We start from the raw sequence: 19,771 nt of genomic DNA on the forward strand, positions 1-19,771 counted from the left end.
GTGGACATCTTTCCACATAGCTGTGTATAAAATATGCCTGTGCTTTTTAGATTATGGCTATCTTATTTTTTTAAAATTTTATTTATTTATTTGAGGGAGAGAGTGGTGGAGGAGAGGGAGAAGCAGACTCCCTGCGGGAGCCCAATGCGGGGCTCAATCTTAGGACCCTGGGATCATGACCTGAGCTAAAGGCAGACGCTTAACATGTGAGCCACCCAGGCACCCCAGATTAAGGCTACCTTAAAAGAATGAAATCTCGGGCGCCTGGGTGGCTCAGTGGGTTAAGCCGCTGGCTTCAGCTCAGGTCATGATCACAGGGTCCTGGGATCGAGTCCCACATCGGGCTCTCTGCTCAGCAGGGAGCCTGCTTCCTCATCTCTCTCTCTCTCTGCCTGCCTCTCTGCCTACTTGTGATCTCTCTCTGTCAAATAAATAAATAAAATCTTTAAAAAAAAAAAAAAAAGAATGAAATCTCTGAATTGCATCATCCCACAGTAAATTATTCTCTTACAGATTATAGTCCATATGGAACCCACAGTGGCTGGGGAGGTTCTCCATATTCAACTCATCAAAACATTCCTTCTCAAGGACACTTCAGTGAGAGGTATGAGTCATTCTTTTTACTTTTATAAGCCTTTAAAATTATTCAGCTTTTCTCATTTTATTTTTCTTGTCAATGATTTTTATTATTTTCATGATGAAGTAACACAGATTTTTATGTCAGCACAGTAGTAGATCAAACCTGGGGCGGGGGTTGTTTGTTTTCTTTCTTTCTTTTTTTTTTCTCAATTGAAGTACAGTTGACACAAAATGTTACATTAGGTCAATAATATTTTATCCATTATTTCCCACCACAGGGAGAGAATGTCCATGTCAGAAGTGGCCAGTCATGGAAAACCCCTTCCATCTGCTGAGAGGGAACAGCTACGACTAGAATTGCAACAACTAAACCATCAAATTAGCCAACAGACTCAACTACGTGGGCTAGAGGTACCAGCCTACAGATATTTTTTTCATTCCAATTTTTGAAGGGCTCTCAAAGAGGTTTTAAAAGGAAGAACTTTTAAGGTACTATGAACATAAAAACTTAAGGGCTGTTTCTTAAAGAGTTAGTATAGCTGTCCATTCTTTAAAGAATTTAAGTACTTAAGAATTCAGTGTGGGATAATAGGAAATTCAGAATTTCTATTCCATTAAAATAGAAAACACATTATCTAAAAATTTCCCAGCAGAAACTTCGATTCCCTGATGGCACATTTAAGGTATACAGTTTTTATCAACAAATGCTTTTAGCTTAACATTTTTCATTTTTCATACTGCCTTTTTTTTTTTTTAAGATTTTATTTATTTATTTGACAGACACAGAGATTACAAGTAGGCAGAGAGAGGGGGGGAGAAGCAGGCTTCTGGCTGAGCAGAGAGCCCGACACGGGACTCGATCCCAGGACACTGGGATCATGACCTGAGCCGAAGGCAGCGGCTTAACCCACTGAGCCACCCAGGCGCCCCCATACTGCCTTTCTTAATTAAAAAAAATTTTCCTTTCCTCCACATTTATTTATATATCTTTAAAAGATAGAATTTTAGAACTTGGACTTAAAAAAGAGCCTCTGTATAGCGATTGCACCTTTCATTAATCTAGTTCTTTGAGTTTATAAGTTACCAATCACAGGTCCTGATTGACCCTTACAATGACCCGGTCATATAGGTTCGGCAAGTGGTATAGTCCCCCTCTTCTGCTTGAAAGATAGGAGTTTCACAGAGGTTGAAATATAAACCCAAATCTTCCTACTCCAAATTCAATGTTCTTTCCACCATGTTGCCTGACACTTAGAGAAAAAATATCTGAAAACAAGGAATTTTTTAAATTCTTTAAAGGCCCAGGTCCTGGGATCGAGGCCCACATCGGGCTCTCTGCTCAGCAGGGAGCCTGCTTCCTCCTCTCTCTCTCTCTGCCTGCCTCTCTGCCTGCTTGTGATCTCTCTCTGTCAAATAAATAAATAAAATCTTTAAAAAAAAAAAAAAAGTGCCACATAAAGAAGACGGTTTTGTTTGCTTTACTTACATGGGAGCATATTTTTTGAATTTAGAAAACTGAAGACATTCTACTGATAAATATATTGCTCCCTTCTGGAGAAGAAGTAGCTATTAGAACATTAGTTGTTACCTTTCTACCAAAATCTTTGATAAGGAAGGAACCCCTTTGGGAATAAATTTTTAACTAATTCTTAGATTCCCTCATTATGAAGACAAATAGGAGATTGTGTTTTTTGGAACACATGTCTGACTTGTGCTCTTATGTAAGCAATTAGGCTTAGAATTTTTTTTAACTATGTAATACTCATATTTCATCTTCTTGTGCCATTATTTTATTTACACTGGTCTAGAACTTCTTCCTAATTCCTATTGTTAAAAATAAATAGAATGCTGTGTTTATGTTCTTCCTTAGTTGATTAGCTTTTTGAAGATTCAGACCATTAACTGCAAGTATTATTTCTTATCCTGCTAGCTCATGGCTTTTTGTCTTATTTGAAATTTGTAGACCCATTTTCTGTTCCAAAAGAATAAACAGCATCATTTGGAAGTTTGCCACATATTTAACTCAGTATGGTTAAATGTCCTTGCCATTACTGAGGTTTCATTGAAATAAATTGCAGGATTTACTTCAGAAAATTCCATTTAAAAGAGGGGAAGAAATATGCTTTTATACTTGACTTCTCTTTCAAATCAAGTAAGAGCAACTTATCCCTAAGATTAAATTACTGCTTAGTAAGTTTAAATCCCCTGGTTTTTCTTTTTAGTTCAAATGGCACTCAAAAGAGAGAGAACCTTATAGTGTCATTTTTATTGCAAATATCTTCATGATAAACTCCTTGAGGCAGTGGTCTGAAATTGGGCCTGGTCATTCTGTGCATGGTGTGAAATGTGTTGAGTTGTGTATGTGCTTGGCTTTATGTACTAGGCTGTTAGTAACAGGCTGGTGTTGCAGAGGGAGGTGAACACCCTGGCAGGCCAGTCACAGCCCCCACCACCACCTCCAAAGTGGCCTGGAATGATTTCAAGTGAGCAGTTGAGCTTGGAACTGCACCAGGTGGAAAGGGAAATCGGGAAGAGAACCCGGGAACTGAGTATGGTGAGTGTTCTGGTGGGAAAGCGTGGGAGCCGGGATAGGGGAAAAGGAAAGCTTCTGTGTAGTGATGTCGGAGAACTCATGGCTATAGAGCTCGAGAATCATCACCCCAAGGTATCCAGTGAGTGGTTAATACTTAGAATAGTTTCATGAGGATGAGCTAGCTCCCTCTTTTATTCATTCCTCCTCTCATTCCCTTTTTGTTCTAGTGTGTTCTTGGTCTTAGGAATTCTGTATTACGAAAAACTTTTAAGGGAAAACAAGGCAGTTAATTGTACAATATTAAATTACTGTTAAATATCCTGGTTAGGGAAGATGAGGGGATGGTGATTATGATTTTGTAATGTGTGTTCACAAATAGCATTCTAGTTTTTATAGCCTTTAGTTATTGAAGACCTGTTTTTTGTTATGAGTAAAATGCTATCTACACCTTCCTTATTGAGGAATTGTATCCATGGATATACTTAGGGTTTGCTTCATAGTGCATGAATACTGCTTTTAGTAAATTTTGGATTTTGGGCGATTGAACCATTCCCCCCAGTTGCATGGTAATTGACTCTTTGGTTGCATAATTTTCACGTTCTTTCCAAGCAAATAAACGGGGCATTTCATTTTTCTGGCTTCAGTAAGCACATTATAGGTAGTTATTACATTTTGGCTTACCTTTTCTAAGTCATCAGTTTTTCTAACTTGAGGCATTCGCCCCCTTGTTTTCTGGCTTGGATAGTGAGCAAGTGTACTCTATTATCATCATGTATGTCTCTCTTTTAGGCTGCCCATTTCTTTGGTCATTTTATAAAAGTGTATATGATTTGTGAATTATCAATTTGTATTATCTATATTTGGTCTCTCATTAGCACCATTAAATAGAAGATAACTGAATTTACTTCCTTCTCTTTCAAAGGAGAACCAGTGTTCTCTGGACATGAAAAGCAAATTGAATACAAGTAAGCAAGCTGAAAATGGACAACCAGAGCCACAAAATAAGGTTCCAGCTGAGGACCTTACATTGACATTCAGGTAAAGGAAAGGACATTGTTATAGTCTTACATTATGCAGTCTTGACAGAAGTATCCTCATAAATATGATTTGTTTTTAAAATTATCATTCTGGGGCGCCTGGGTGGCTCAGTGGGTTGAGCCGCTGCCTTCGGCTCGGGTCATGATCTCAGGGTCCTGGGATCGAGCCCCGCATCGGGCTCTCTGCTCAGCAGGGAGCCTGCTTCCTCCTCTCTCTCTGCCTGCCTCTCTGCCTACTTGTGATCTTTCTCTGTCAAATAAATAAATAAAATCTTTTTTAAAATAAATAAATAAATAAATAAATAAATAATAAAATTATCATTCTGTATACATTCATTAAGAATATTTTCACATAAATTTAGATATAAAACTTGGAAGGTTAGAACAGGTTCAAAACTGAATTATCTATCAATACCTAAAATTAATTTTTCTGGCTCCAATTCTTCTTTTTCTGTTTTTTAGTTTATTTAAAGCCAGTGTTAATATTTTGCTGTAGACCTTTCCAGTCCTTCTGAAGTGTGTGGGGATTTAGCCTCTTTCAAATCCACCTTCCACCTCGTCCCCTTGGTTTTTAATTCGGTCTATCCCATATCATCTAGAGGTGAGGGATACATGTTAGCTCTCTGTGAACAACCCTGCAATAAACAGGTTTGTAGTAGTTCTTTATGTGCACAGCTGTCATTATTTCCTCAGGGTAGTTTGAAGTCATTTGCAGCATAGTCCTGAGTTACTCTCCTGATGATTGCATAGCAATAATTTCTAATGCCCTGTTGCTTTCAGGCGTAGTTTTTAGCTAAGTAAATCGATGCATTGTCCTGAGTTCTAAATAATTTCTTGTACTTGTAAGCCTGCTAAAGCAGGGGTCAGAGCTTTTAGTCCAGATAGTAAGAATTTAAAATTAGGGGTCTTACAGTCTCTGTGGAGAAACTCTCAGTTCTGCCCTTGTAGTGTGAAAGCAGCCATAGACAATCCATGAACAGATGGGCAAGCTATGTTTCAGTAAAATTATACTTACAAAAACAGGCACTGCTTAGCCTTAGTTTGCCAAACCCTATGTTTAAACCATGGACATCGAACTGTAAATTAAAGTCCAAAAAGCTACTTGCATATTTTTCCATACTAGTAAAAGAAAGGCCCTATTTTTTTTTTAAGATTTTATTTATTTATTTAATACAGAGAGAGAGATCACAAATAGGCAGAGAGCCCGATGTGGGGCTCGATCCCAAGACCCCTAGATCATGACCTGAGCTGAAGGCAGAGGCTTAACCCACTGAGCCACCCAGGTGCTGCAAGAAAGACCCTATTGATTTTATTCTGCTAATACTCATTTTTCTCTTTCTCCTTATTTAAAATTCCAACTTTTTTTTTAATATGTCAACAGCGATGTACCAAATGGATCAGCTTTGACACAAGAGAATATCAGCCTCCTGTCAAACAAGACCAGCTCTCTGAACCTGTCAGAGGACCCCGAGGGAGGAGGTGACAACAATGACTCCCAGAGAGCAGGAGTCACACCCACTTCTGCTCCCTAAATTATGAAGAGTCCAACGTTTATCTTTTGCTCCTGATTAATTTGCGGGGCATAGGGGTAGGAGAACAGATAACTTCTAAACTTTTTCTCTGAGAGTGGTCAGAGAAATCAAGGAAAAGTAGCGGAGGCAATGTGCACAAACACCACTACTAAAAACAAACCCTGCACATAGTTCACATTAATGCATTTTTTAATTTAAAAAAAAAGAAAAAGAAAATTAGCAGTATCTGCAAGCAATTCAGATTAAATTTGTTTTTGTTCTGTGAATGAACTTTATTTTAATAACTTTGGACGCCTTGGATCCAGGGCTTTAAAAAAAAAAAGAAGATATTATATATACACTCTGTTTGATTAATTGTATGATCTTAATGAAGTAGGTTTTTCTTGTATTTTGGTATTATTACATACCCAGTGTATAATTCCTTACCCCCAGTCCTATCCAACGTTTGCAAACCCCATAAATTAAAACAGACAGAAAGCACCAGACTGTCTGAGAATTTGGTGGTGCTTGAGAAACAAAGAGACAGTAGTAGACTAGTTATTAGAAAATGTGCAGCAAACCAACTTTTCCAAGAGCTATTACTTGAAAGTCATAATTTTCTTTCTCTTTCTGGCTACTGGCCTCATATATATGTTTTTCATATAGCACTAAAACTTCTGGTTTTTGCTTTTTCAGAGAGATAATTATCAATTAATTTTTTGAAGTCCTCACTTCCATATTAAGGATCCATGTCATTCTCTTAATGTAATCAGAAAGTCAGGCCAATATTGTAGGCTCTTTGATTAGTTTAAATGGAGATGATTTTAAGAATGAACTGTAACTTAATAGTACTGAAAATACATGGTCAGTGTATTACCTGTACTGAGCGGATGGTTGAAAATTTGGAGCTGTGCTTTTTCAAATTGAACTTCTGCTAAAATCATAAAATGTATTTTTTAAAAAATCAACCATGTTTTAAAACTACAACACTTGACTTGAACTGAAAATGAACAGTCATGTTATTTCGTGGATGTTATTATTTTGTTTTACTGTCAAAACCGAAAATATAAAATCACATGAAAGCCACTGGCTTTCAAGTAGATTTGGCAAATACAGACCGCCCAGATCTTAAGGATAGTTATGAATTGACTAGTTGTTGTTCAGAATCATTGGCACCATTTGGTTGTAAATATCTAAAAGTCAGTTTTCTTAGACTTGACTTTACAGTAGTGAAGAGATTCTTTGTAAAAGTGCTGAAAAGAATAGGGAAGAATTTTTTTTAATTTAGTTCTGCTGCACATATTCTGATGCCATGTGTCTATACTGAACTAAGACCCTATAGAACATGTTTAGTGGGGATTATTTGATGTAGTCACCCTCCCCATCCCTCCGTTTGCCTGATTTTTTAAAACTTTCCCTTTCTGGACTATACTACTAAAACAGAAAGCACTGGTTATGTAATAAGTTACTGCATTGCTTTGGTTGGGTAAAAGCAAGAGTTTGTATTTTTCTTGTTTCTTATTTTCTTAACCCTTAACTCCTGCTGAGGTCATAACAACCTCAGTGTAAGCTCTGTGTCCATCATACTGTTAACTGAAACAAATGGGGGGAGGGGGGAGGGAAATACAGTCCTGCCATTGCCTACCAGTAGGAGAGTCCAAACAGAACACTCTTTTGAGTAGCGATTATTTAATTTGCCCAGTCAAGGCGCACCGTGTTTATATACTATTTCACATTGAATTTGATTATGCCCTACAGACCTGGCTGGTCAAGGATTTGATATACACATATTGGCTTGGGATTCGAGCTTTCTTTTTTATTTAAATAAAAATTTATATATATTATATATATATACATATATACATAGCTATATCTGTATATATATTGGGTATGTTTTAAGGATTTTTTCGCATGAGCGCAGCTGTTGCGATAAAATGACTGATTGGGAGGTAGAAGCACTGAATGAAGATGAGGCATTTTTTCAGTTGATAATCATATTTTCCTTTTTTAAAAAAATACACACTTGCTTTTTTTGCTTTTTTGTTCGTTTTCTTTTTTGCTTGAAACCCTCTTATATGTAAGTGCTTATTGTTTTTTGGGAGAAGGAGAGAAACTTTGTATGTCTGACAGAGTCCCAAGATTTTTCATTTCTTTGTATAACTGTAAAAGGCAACATTCTTGGCCTCCAACCTTCTGTAGGCAGATTTGGGCAGATCTTATTTCTCATTTGGACATGTTAGATAATTCCTAAATTTTAGAAGCAGTTGGTTCAGTTTGGAACTCAGAATGATTCTGGTATTAGGGAATTTTTGAGTATTGATTTTGTTGAAGTTCAGAATAAAAGTAAAATTCTATTTTGGATATCCATTGAAACATCTAATAAGTCAACTTCTGTTATTCTTATTTTTATATCCTCCAAATACACTCCTTGCTTCCACCATTTTGATTTCATAAGCTAGGCAGGAATAGTTAGTATTTCTATTAAGAATAAAACCAGAAAAGCCACTATTTTGAATTGACTTAAAATCGTCCCTTTCACTTTTTAAGGTAATTTCATTGGTGATGGGGGTGGGGGGCAGATCACTTAAATTGTAGCCTTAATTCTAGCTGTACCTCAGTAAGGCCCCACACACTCTAGAGGAAATCTGGTTGGGTAGAAAGGCAAAAGAATGATAGCCTATCCCACTGTGCCTTTAACTTACCTATTTTAAATTGGTCATTCTGCCTTATCCCAGTGGAAATTCTTAAAACTTTCCTAGTACCCCCAGGCAGTTTTAGAAATTAAATAAAACCTCCAAAGTTTGGATTTTTTTTTTTTTTTTTTTTGCCTTTTCCCTTTCTCTGTGGTACAGTTTGTGAAATGATGAGCCTGTAAGGGTAAGCAGCCTTTTTGGGCAAAACTGCTTGACTCTTCTTTTAACTGCTTGACTCTTCAGCTGCCTTCCCCCCCCCCCAAAACATGTGAAAGGGATTGTTTTGGGGGGGTTTGGTTTTGGTTTTTTTGGGTTTTGGGGTTTTTTTTGCTGTTAAAATGTATATCTTTAGAGACAGTTAAGAAATTAAATCGGTCAAATAGAAAATACAGTTTTTATGCTTTCTACTTAGTAAATATTAATTTCTTCTGGAGATGACTTTATTTGCTTTTCACTGAATTCAGAAGCAAGACTGACATCACAGATGAACATGAGCAATTCTGAGAGGGTGAAGGTAGGAATATAGTAATCATTGTGTTCACTCTTGTTTAGATAATAAAACCAGAATCATCTTATAGCTAGGAATATAAAAGTTTTTTTTCCCCCCAAGGTGTCTCTGGAAAAGAGTAGAAGAACTAAGAATAAGATATCTACACATAGTTTCCTAACTTATATATAGTTCTTTTACCTTATAGATACTGTCACAAGGTAAGTCCAGTAGCTGCCCTGTCTTGGGTAATTTACAGAAGCTAAAGTGACCAAAGATCCATTCCTTGTAACTTTTGTAATCAAAAGAACAGTTAGTTGTAGCATAGGTTTCTAGTAATAGTATTCACATGATAAGACACTATTTCTAATACCAGTTATAAATATCCAAATACTCAGAATGTATAAAAAAATTATTTGGTATGGCATTAATGTGGCTGATTCCCTTCTCTCGTCGTATTTCCCTTCCCTTCTGGACTTCTCATGCATTTATTCTTTTGCCTAAAAGACAAAATTGGTATGATTCTCATTTGCTACCATGAATGTGTAACTCCATCAGACTTTTCCATAGGTCTTCAGGGTTGGAGCTCAAAGTTTGTTTTGGTTGTTTTTTTTTTTTTTTTCCTGACCCTTTTCTGTCTTTGCATATTCCCCTTGACTTACCCACTGCCCTCCCCAATCTGCAACAGTGACAGTTTGCTGCCTCAAAACAGAGCATTCAAATGAATTCGCTTAGCCAATAACTTCTGTGAAGTTGCCTTTTCTAATGGTGTTATTACTCAGTGATGCACAAATGTGGTATTTGCCCTACTGGTAGGCAAACAAAGGTCTGGTTAAAAATGGTAACCTGCTGTTTTCTTTAAAGGAGAGCCAAAGACTTGTGCTTTACTCTGTTTTGGTTTTGGGGGAAATAGCCATTTTGATTGTGAAACCTTTTAGTATTTGTCAGTTGATTGTACTGTGTAAGTAGATTTATCTAAAGATAACTGTTAAAGGTAGCTGGCCTTATAAAATGTAAAAGTAATGAAAATTCACCAGTTTCTCTAAACCAGTGAATGCATCTTGTGTGCATATTGTGTGTAAGCAGACCCCCTGTTTTTTGAGATTATCTTGTCATGATAGCATCTTGTGTGTTTTGGTTTTGTACTTGTGTCTGGAAGGACAATCTATATCACCATGGTCAAGCTATGAGACTGGGTAAAAGAATTCATGAGCATGTGACTGGTGAGAAATAAACTATAGTCACTGCATGTCTACGATTATATTTGGATTTGGAGAAAAACATTATCTTCACTAAAAAGTATTTGAGCGCTTTTAAATACAAATGGTGATGGATGGAGGTCTTACCCTCTTTTTTCCACTTCATTTTTGCTCATTTTAAAGAATTGAGAAAAGGTTTCATAATTTTAAATTTACCTGTTAAAAGCACCTATAATGATACATATTTTGTAAAAGGAAAGATCCAGTTACTTTTTTGGAGAAATTAATGATCTGCCTAGAAATTAACTTCAGTGAAAAGAGCCTGGTTGTGTTTATTTCTCAGTTGGTGATGCCTGGTAACAGTGTTACAAGATGATCTCTTCCCTGAAAAATCAGCCTGTCCTTTTAGAAAAAAATTAGAGCAACTAAACTAAAGCAGATTTTACGTTCAACATTAGGGACTGAACAAATAAGCGGTCTACTGCTGTCATCATTTTACCCATTTTGCTGGTCCTCATTCATACCTTTCTACCTTGGACAGCTGTGACTTTTCTATTTATTTGTGCTTCAGCTCAGCTTTATGAAATTTTCCTGCTGAAAGGATTTACTGGGAGTTGTAGGTGGACTGCAGTTAATATTTTATTAAATTCTTTATTCAACTTTTCTGAGCCATTTGAAAAAGAACGCTGTTTTTGTCAAAAGGTACTGTTAATTATAGTAAATACCAACTTAAGATTTGGTTTTTAAGATTTTATTGCTTTGACTGCTAAAGATATTTTCACATATAAAATATTCTAATTGATAAGTAATACTAGCTATGATGTTAATAAATAATAGGACACTGCCACCACCAGGAAGAAGTAACACCTTTTAATAATAAATGTGTTCCCAATAGGTGGGTTTTCAATACTGCACTGAAGAAAGTGGGTAGAGCCCTTTGAAATCGTGTTGTGATAAAGGGACTTAACCTCATCACTGGAATCCTTCTTTTCAGAGCCTCTGAATTTTCAGCCAAACACTGAATTTACTTTGAATTTTATTCCTAAGCAAAACATCCCTAGAGTAATAACCTTTGTTTTCACAAGAAAATAAGGCACAATAACCCAAGAGAGAGACGTTAAACCTCAAGGTAATATTGTGTCCAAAAATGTGTATTTAGAAAAGTTAAATCCTGTGGAGTTAGTATATGTATATATATATATACGTATATATGTATGTATGTATATGTATACACACTAGACAAGATGACTTATTTTCTTGTACTGAGGTCTGTTTCTTGTTGTTTTTGTTTGTTTTGTTGTTTTTAACTCTGTGTAGACAGAGCTCACAAGTCTTTGGCTTCCATTTTAGGTTGTACACTCAGAGTCATCTTATAACTGGAAACTATCAGACAGCCCCTGCTCCCCACCCCAGCCAGTGCATAAAAGGGTCATGAAAAGGATGGAAAGAAACTGTTGGATAATTGGTTGCCTGGATGTTGTTGGGTTTTGGTTTGGGGGGTGGGGGTTGCCTATTGTTGTTTTTTAAAATCACCATTTATAGTGTAATCACTGATTGACTGCCGTTCTTACAATAGTATCTAAACAACCCTGTAATATATTCCTCTGATTTAAAGGTATTTGAAGCTTTTTTTTATCATTTTTACATCCTCTTTTCAACGAAGGCACTGTCCTGAGAGCTACTTTTTCCAGATGTGTTATTGCCCACATTTTCATTGCCATACCCCACATCCCAACCCCACCCCAATCACCCTTCATCCTCTTCCTACCTTCTGGAAATGAAAGGAACTTGCAGGGGAATTTTTTTTTCCATTTTATTCACTGATCAGAGGCCTTGTTGTCTTACTTTATGATGATACTCTAACTTTTTGGAACAAGAGCAGTGGAAAAAGTTAATTAAGATGATGAACAAAATCTTTTACCCACTGAAGCATTTTCCAGTTGTGAGATTCCTCTTTGTGTGTGGTCTCCCCTTGTTCCTCCTGCTACCCTTTTTCCATGACTATGGTCAATTTGGTCTTTAGGCTCATACCAGTCTCCCCGAGACATTCTGCAGTCATTATCACCTTTTTGGGTGGATTTTGTTTTATTTTGGTTTTTTGTTTTTTGTTTTTTTAAAAAAAACTTTTTAACATTGATGCATATTTGCTTGGGATAGAGCTTGTGTAATTTACCAATCGTATTGATTGTATGTGATTGTGCCCTGCAGAGGTATATTTAACAAGACAAAAATAATTTAGGTTAATAAAGGAGCCCATGATATTTGAGTCAGGTTATAGATGACTTCATGAAATCACCTAGTTTTGGATAGTGAGAATTTATATCTCCTATTCTTATAAATCAGTGCTAGACAAAGTACCATTTTTAAAAAGTTCTCTTGAATTCCTATTTTTTTCCTTGCCTCAGCTCCCTGTTTATTCTTGCCTGTCTCCACCCACCTGTTCAGGAATAAAAATATTGTCTTAAAGTGACAGCTGATTTTTAAGTTGCTGAAGTTTGTGAAATTTTACTTTTTTCCAGGTGTTTTCAATTTTTTAAAAATAGAAATGAAAATAAATGGGTTGGAATTTCACAAACTGTGAATAGTTCTTTAGATTCCGGCAAACTGTGAAATCTTATTTGAAGACTATCTCTTGAAAGTTGTGGTTTTGGAATAGGAAGGAAAAAAACCCTGTTCGAAATGGACCATTTTCTTCTCTTTTAATGTGTTTATATTTCCAATTTTTAAACAGCCTTCAAAACAAGTGAGGTGGAAATAAAGAGTAATAGGAAGATGTTTAGGGCAGCAGAATTCTGGGTCTGAATAAGTGCATGTTATACTTGTCAGGTTTTTAAGAGGATTAAGGCCATCTTTATCAATTTTATATTATTTGTGTGCATGTTGTTTATATCAGAGATGCCACATTTTGTTAAAATGCTATTTCCTTTATTACCGTGGAAACTGACTCAGCCTCATGTTGCTCCTAACTAGTGTTTAAAGCTCCCATGAGTTGCAGATAAAAGGGTTATTTTAACAAGTAGAAGGAGGTGATTCACCTTTTGGTTTGTAAATATATGAAAGTGTCTACAAGGTCTTTATCTGCTTTCTGTCAGCATTTATATTAAATGATAAATTAATGAGGAGAAATGTGTAGTCTTTTTTATAAAAGAGTCTGTGCCATTTTATTCTAACATTGGGATTGTTACACCTTTTTTTATGTGAAAAATTGAGAATTAGATTAAAACATACTTGCAGTAGCCAGTTTTGTAGAAATATCATAGGAATTACTCCAACCTTAAATACACTATCATCCATATTCCTTTTATGTTCTAAAGCTATTGCACAGTAAAGGTGGTGCGTCTGAGATCCTAGCATCAGTAGTCAGTGAGACTCCAGGGCTAATATCCAGAGCTCTGGTTTTTGTTTTTTGTTTTTTAAGATTTTACTTATTACTTACCTTTATAAGCCACTTCCTAATCAGGACCTTCTTTTATGTTTAAGCAGCATGGACTTTCTGTGGGTACCTTCCTGATGCAAATATTTTTTGTCTTTCCATCCTAACTGACTTCTTATTGTCCTGAAATCCCCACCCATTAGTCATTCCTTGCAGTTGGAGGGTGTATAGGTTGACTGTCTCCTACTAGAGACTGGTGTAAAATATGCCTTAGTCAGCAATTCAGTGGCATGAAGAAGGAAAAAGGGGAGGGGAAGGGGCTGCTAGATTCAAAAGAAGGTTAAGACCAAAAGGAAAATGCAACATGTGGAGTTTATTTGCATCCTGAATCAAAGGTGGGGAAAACAATTTTTTTTTTTTTAAATTTTACTTATTTGACAGAGAGACAGCAAGAGAGGGAACACAAACGGGGAGTGGGTGAGGGAGAAGCAGGCTCCCCACCGAGCAGGGAGTCTATTGCAGGGCTTGATCCCAGGACCCTGGGATCATGACCTGGGCCAAAGGCAGATGCTTAACAACTGAGCCACCCAGGCGCCTGGTTACTAAGACCAAGGAATGACCTTTTTGTTCAGTGTGATAATAGCAACATGTTTATGTAAGTAAATGCCCATATTTTTAAAAGATGTATAACTGACAATTCCTGGCATTTCCTTTATTTTTGCAGAAAAGTAATATACTAAACAGTGAAGGTTATTTTCACCTCCTACCAACAATTAGCAAATAGGTATCTTTGTTTGGTACCACACCTGACCTCAAGGGAATCGACCATAATAAAAGAAAGGTTAAGGGCGTCTGGGTGGCTCAGTGGGTTAAAGCCTCTGCCTTCAGCTCAGGTCAGGATCCCAGGATCCTGGGATCAAGCCCGACATCGGGCTCTCTGCTCAGCGGGGAGCCTGCTTCCCTTCCTCTCTCTGCCTACCTGTGATCTCTGTCAAATAAATAAAATCTTTTTAAAAAGAAAGAAAGAAAGAAAGTTTAGAGGGTATGAAGGATGGTAACTACTGCAACCATCCTTGAATGTTAAAAAATCTAGAGTGGGAATTCCAAAACCAGCCATGCCATCTTGACCACTATGCTAAGCCTACCCTGCCCACGAGCAGTAGGATATTTTCTGACCCTTTACACTGAGACTCACATAGATTAATATGAGTTTGTTTTTTGTGTATATTAGCATTTCATTCCCAGTAACCAGCTAATCTGCAATGATCAATTAATAAATGCCCTCCACTTTCCAACATGGTGGCCCATTGAATACTGGCTGCCACCCTTACTTGGAAGACTTTGCAACTCAAAAGTGGCCTTTCAACTACTCACTGAACACCCACTTTGGTGTTTACTGAAGTGAATTATTGAGTACTTAATCAAATGTACCACACTGTAGAAGATAGACTCCAGTCTTCATCTTCAAGGAGCTTAGGCTCCAGTTACGGAAACTGAGATGAGCAGTTTTAAAATAGGTAACAGGGACACCTGGGTGGCTCAGTCAGTTGGCTGGCTGCCCTCAGCTCAGGTCATGGTCCAGGGTTCTGGGATCAAGCCCTCATTGGGCTTTTTGCACAGCAGGGAGCCCGCTCCCTTTCCACTGTGTTTATGCTCTCTTGCTATCTCTTGTCTCTCAAATAAATAAAATCTTTTTTAAAAAATGATTGTTTAAAAAAAGGGGGGGAGGGGAGGAGCAAGTTGGCAGAGGAGTAGGGAACCTAAATATCAGGTCCTAGGAGTTCAGCTAGATATCAAACCATTCTGAACACCTACTAACAAGAGATCGAAGAGAAGAAGAGCAGCAATTCTCGGAACAGAAAATTGACCACTTTCTGGAAAGTGGGATGTACGGAGAAGTGAATCCAAGGCAACATTCGGGAAGAGAGACCACGGGGAGAGGGCCGGCCCCTGGCAAGTGATAGAGCAGCGAGCACAAAATCGGAACTTTTAAAAGTCTGCTCCACTGAGGGACATTGTTCCAGAGGCTAAGCAGGGGGTGGTGCCGTTGTGGGGACGGTGTGGTCTCAGGATGCACAGGGATGCAGAAGGGCCACGGGTGACTGAGTGTGGCAGAGCTCCCAGGTAACAAGGCAGGGAGACTGGCTGCGGGGATGGAGCCAAGGAGGGGTTTCTCAGCTCAGGGTTACCCCAAGCTGTAATCCAAGGCACAGTTGGACCACTGCTCTTCAAGCAGGGACCCCACAAGTGGCAGATCCAGGGAGACCTCCTCCCTCCTTCTCCAAGAGGAGCAGTGCGGGAGCATGCTGCAGAAATATGCTGGGTTTGGAAACTCCAAACAGGGCCCTGTGCCAGAGGGAAATGCTTGCTCACAGGCCAGGTGAGCTGAAATTGCAGCTGGAGACCAGAGAGATGGGAGGGATTGCCTGCTTTTCTCTGAGGGCGTACTGAGGAGTGGGGCCCTGAGCTCTCAGCTCCTATGGGGCCAGAGATTGGGAGGCCGCCATCTTCATTCCTGTTGTCCAAAGCTACATGTAAAGCGTTCAGGGAACAAAAGCTACCAAGAACAACAGCCCCCCCCCCAGCAGATTACTTAGCCTGGTCCCGTGCAAGGGCGGTACAATTCTGCCTCAGGCAAAGACATTTGAGAATGACTACAACAGGCCCCTCCCACAGAAGATCAGCAAGAACATCCAGCCAAGACCAAGTTCACTGAACAATGAGAACTGCAAACTCCAGAGCTAGGGAAAACAACACATAGAATTCATGGCTTTTTTTTTTCCCCCCTCAATTTAAAAAAAAATTTCCTCTTCCTATTTTAATGTTTTCTATTTTATCAATACCTTTTAAAAAATCTTTTTTAGGGGCACCTGGGTGGCTCAGTGGGTTAAAGCCTCTGCCTTCAGCTCAGGTCATGATCCCAGGGTCCTGGGATCAAGCCCCACATCGAGCTGCTTCCCTGCCTCTCTCTGCCTACTTGTGATCTCTGTCAAATAAATAAATCTTTTTTAAAAATCTTTTTTAATTTTCATTTTTATAGTCATAATATCTCTTCATTGTACTTAACCTTATTTTTTTTTGTATAGATACAGGTTTTTTCTTCAAAATTTTGGGATACAGTGTCTTCTAACAGATCAAAATATACCCTAAATCTAGTGCATGGCTTTGTTCTAATCTCCAGCCTGATCACATTCTTTCCTTTTTTTTTTTTCTTTTTTCAATCAACTTCTTATCAATTCCTTTTTTAGAACCTTTTTGAATTTTCATCTTTAAAATTTTTATTTTTCATCTTTAAAATTGAACATTTTAAATTTCATCTTTAAAATTTATCTTTTAAATTTTCATCTTTACAGTCACTTGTGTGTGTGTGTGTGTATATATATCCAGAATCAAGTATGTGGCTCTGTTCTATTCACCAGTCTAATATATATATATCTTTTATTTTTCCCCCCTTTCATTCTACCCCTGATTTTTGGTCTCTTCTTATTTGGTTAGTGTATATTTTTCTGGGGTCATTGCTACCCTATTAGTATTTTGTTCTCTCATTCATCTGTTCTTATCTGGATAAAAAGACAAGGCAGAAAAGCTCACCACAACAACAACAACAAAAAAAACAAGAGGCAGTACCGACGGCTAGGGATCTAATCAATATGGACATTAATATGTCAGAACTAGAGTTCAGAATGACGATTATCAAGGTGCTACCTGGGCTTGGAAAAAGCATGGGAGATACTAGGGAATCCCTTTCTGGAGAAATAACTAAAATCTAACCAAGTTGAAATTTAAAAAGCTATTAATGAGGTGCAATAAAAAATGGAGGCTCTCACTGCTAGGATAAATGAGGCAGAAGAAAGAATTAGTGATATAGAAGACCAAATGATGTAGAATAAAGAAGCTGAGCAAAAGAAAGACAAATAACTACTGGACCACAAGGGGAGAATTTGAGAGATAAGTGATACCATAAGATGAAATCGTATTAGAATAATTGAGATTCCAGAAGAAGAAGAGAGGGACAGAAGGTACATTGGAGCAAATTGTAGCAGAGAATTTTCCTAATCTGACAAAGGGAACAAGCATCAAAATCCAGGAGGCACAGAGAACCCCTGCAATCAATAAAAACAGGTCCACACCCTGTCATCTAATAATAAAACTTACAAGTTTCAGTGACAAAGAGAAAATCCTGAAAGCAGTTCAGGACAAGAGGTCTGTAACATACAACAGTAGAAATATTAGATTGGCAGCATACCTATCCATAGAGACCTAACAGGCCAGAAAGGACTGGCATGATACATTCAGAGCACCAAGCAAGAAAAATATGCAGCCAAGAATACTATATCCAACGAGTCTGTCATTGAAAATAGAAAGATAAAAAGCTTCCAGGACAAACAAAAACTAAATGAATTTGCAAACACCAAGCCAGCCCTACAAGAAATATTGAAACGGGTCCTCTAAGCAGAGAAAGAGCAAAAACACAAAGACCCATCGATATGCTGTCAGCAAGAAACTCATTTTAGACCCAAAGACACCTCCAGATTTAAAGTGAGGGGGTGGGAAACAATTTACCATGCTAAAGGACATCAAAAGAAAGCTGGGATGGCAATCCTATTATCAGATAAGTTAGATTTTAAGCCAAACACTATAAGAGATGAGGAAGGACATTATACTATACTTAAAAGCTCTGTCCAACAAGAAGGGCTAACAATTTTAAATATCTATGCCCCTAACATGGGAGCAGCCAATTATATAAACCAATTAATAACAAAATCAAAGAAACACAATTAACAAAAATACAATAAAAGTAACTCCCCTCTCACTGAAATGGACAGATCATCCAGGCAAAAGATCATCAAGGAAATAAAGGCTTTAAATGACACACTGGACCAGATGGACATCACAGATATATTTAGAACATTCCATCCCAAAACAACAGAATACACATTCTTCACTAGCGCACAGGGAACATTCTCCAGAATAGATCACGTCCTAGGTAACAAATCAGGTCTCAAATGGTACCAAAGATTGGGATCATTCCCTGCATATTTTCAGACCACAATGCTTTGAAACTAGAACTCAGTCACAAAAGGAAAGTTGGTAAGAACTCAAGTACATGGAGGCTAGAGAGCATCCTACTAAAAAATGAATGGGTCAACCAGGAAATTAAAGAGGAATTTTAAAAATTCATGGAAACAAATGAAAACACAACTGTTCAAAATCTTTAGGGCACAGCAAAGGCAGTCCTGAGAGGAAAGTATATAGCAATACAAGCCTTTCTCAAGAAATCAGAAAGCTCTCAAGTACACAACCTAACCCTACACATAAAGGAGCTGGAGAAAGAACAGCAAAGAAAACCCAAACCCAGCAGAAGAGAAATAATAAAGATCAGAGCAGAAATCAATGAAATTGAAACCAAAAGAACAGTAAAACAAATCAATGAAACTAGGAGCTGATTCTTTGAAAGAATTAATAAGATTGATAAACCCCTGACCAGAGTTATTCAAAAGAAAAGAGAAAGGACCCAAGTTAAAAAATCAGGAATGAAAGAGGAGAGATCACAACCAACACCAAAAAAAAAAAAAAAAAAAAAAATACAAACAATTATAAGAACATATTATGAGCAAATATAACCAGCAAATTTGACAATCTGGAAGAAATGGATGCATTCCTAGAGATATAAACTACCAAAACTAAACCAGGAAGAAATAGAAAACCTGAACAGACCCATAACATAACCCTGTAAGGAGATTGAAGCAGTCATCAAAAATCTCCCAAGAAACAAGAGCCCAGGGCCAGACGGCTTCCCAGGGGAATTCTACCAAACATTTAAAGAATGAATACCTATTCTCCTAAAACTGTTCCAAAAAATAGAAATGGAAGGAAAACTTCCAAACTCATTTTATGAGGCCAACATGACCTTGATCCCAAAACCAGACAAAGACCCCATCAAAAAGGAGAATTACAGACCAATATCCTTGATGAACATGGATGCAAAATTCCCACCAAAATACTAACCAATTCATTAAAAGGATTATTCACTACGACCAAGTGGGATTTATTCTTGGGCTGCAAGTTTGGTTCAATATCTTCAAATCAATCAGTTTGATATACTACATTAATAAAAGCAAGAAGAAGAACCCTATGATACTCTCAATAGATGCTGAAAAAGCATTTGACAATGTACAGGATCCTTTCTTGATCAAAACTCTTCACAGCGTAGGCATAGAGGGTACATACTTCAATATCATCAAAGCCATCTATGAAAAACCCACAGCAAATATTCTCAATGGAGAAAAACTGAGAGCTTTTTTCCTAAGGTCAGAAATTTGGCAGGGGTGTCTACTATCAGTACAGCTACTCAACAT

The 19,771-nt window shown here is 37.5% G+C and overlaps 1 protein-coding gene across 3 annotated transcripts in view; it reads left to right on the forward strand.

Annotated features, from left to right (window-relative positions):
• The window catches only part of RC3H1 (ring finger and CCCH-type domains 1), an 84,272-nt gene extending 71,111 nt beyond the window's left edge, over positions 1 to 13,161 (forward strand). For 2 of the 3 annotated variants that reach the window (XM_044267375.1, XM_044267376.1), the window contains exons 16-20: positions 514 to 604; positions 858 to 990; positions 2,963 to 3,133; positions 4,035 to 4,150; positions 5,531 to 13,161. In XM_044267375.1, the coding sequence (XP_044123310.1) occupies positions 514 to 604; positions 858 to 990; positions 2,963 to 3,133; positions 4,035 to 4,150; positions 5,531 to 5,681 (662 nt within the window). In that variant the 3' untranslated portion in view covers positions 5,682 to 13,161. The remainder of the gene's footprint in view (positions 1 to 513; positions 605 to 857; positions 991 to 2,962; positions 3,134 to 4,034; positions 4,151 to 5,530) is intronic. The other variant, XM_044267377.1, reaches the window with a different exon arrangement.
• The last annotated feature ends 6,610 nt before the right edge of the window (positions 13,162 to 19,771 follow it).

The sequence above is a fragment of the Neovison vison genome, chromosome 10 (genome assembly GCF_020171115.1).
Source record: "Neovison vison isolate M4711 chromosome 10, ASM_NN_V1, whole genome shotgun sequence".
Taxonomy (NCBI): domain Eukaryota; kingdom Metazoa; phylum Chordata; class Mammalia; order Carnivora; family Mustelidae; genus Neogale; species Neogale vison.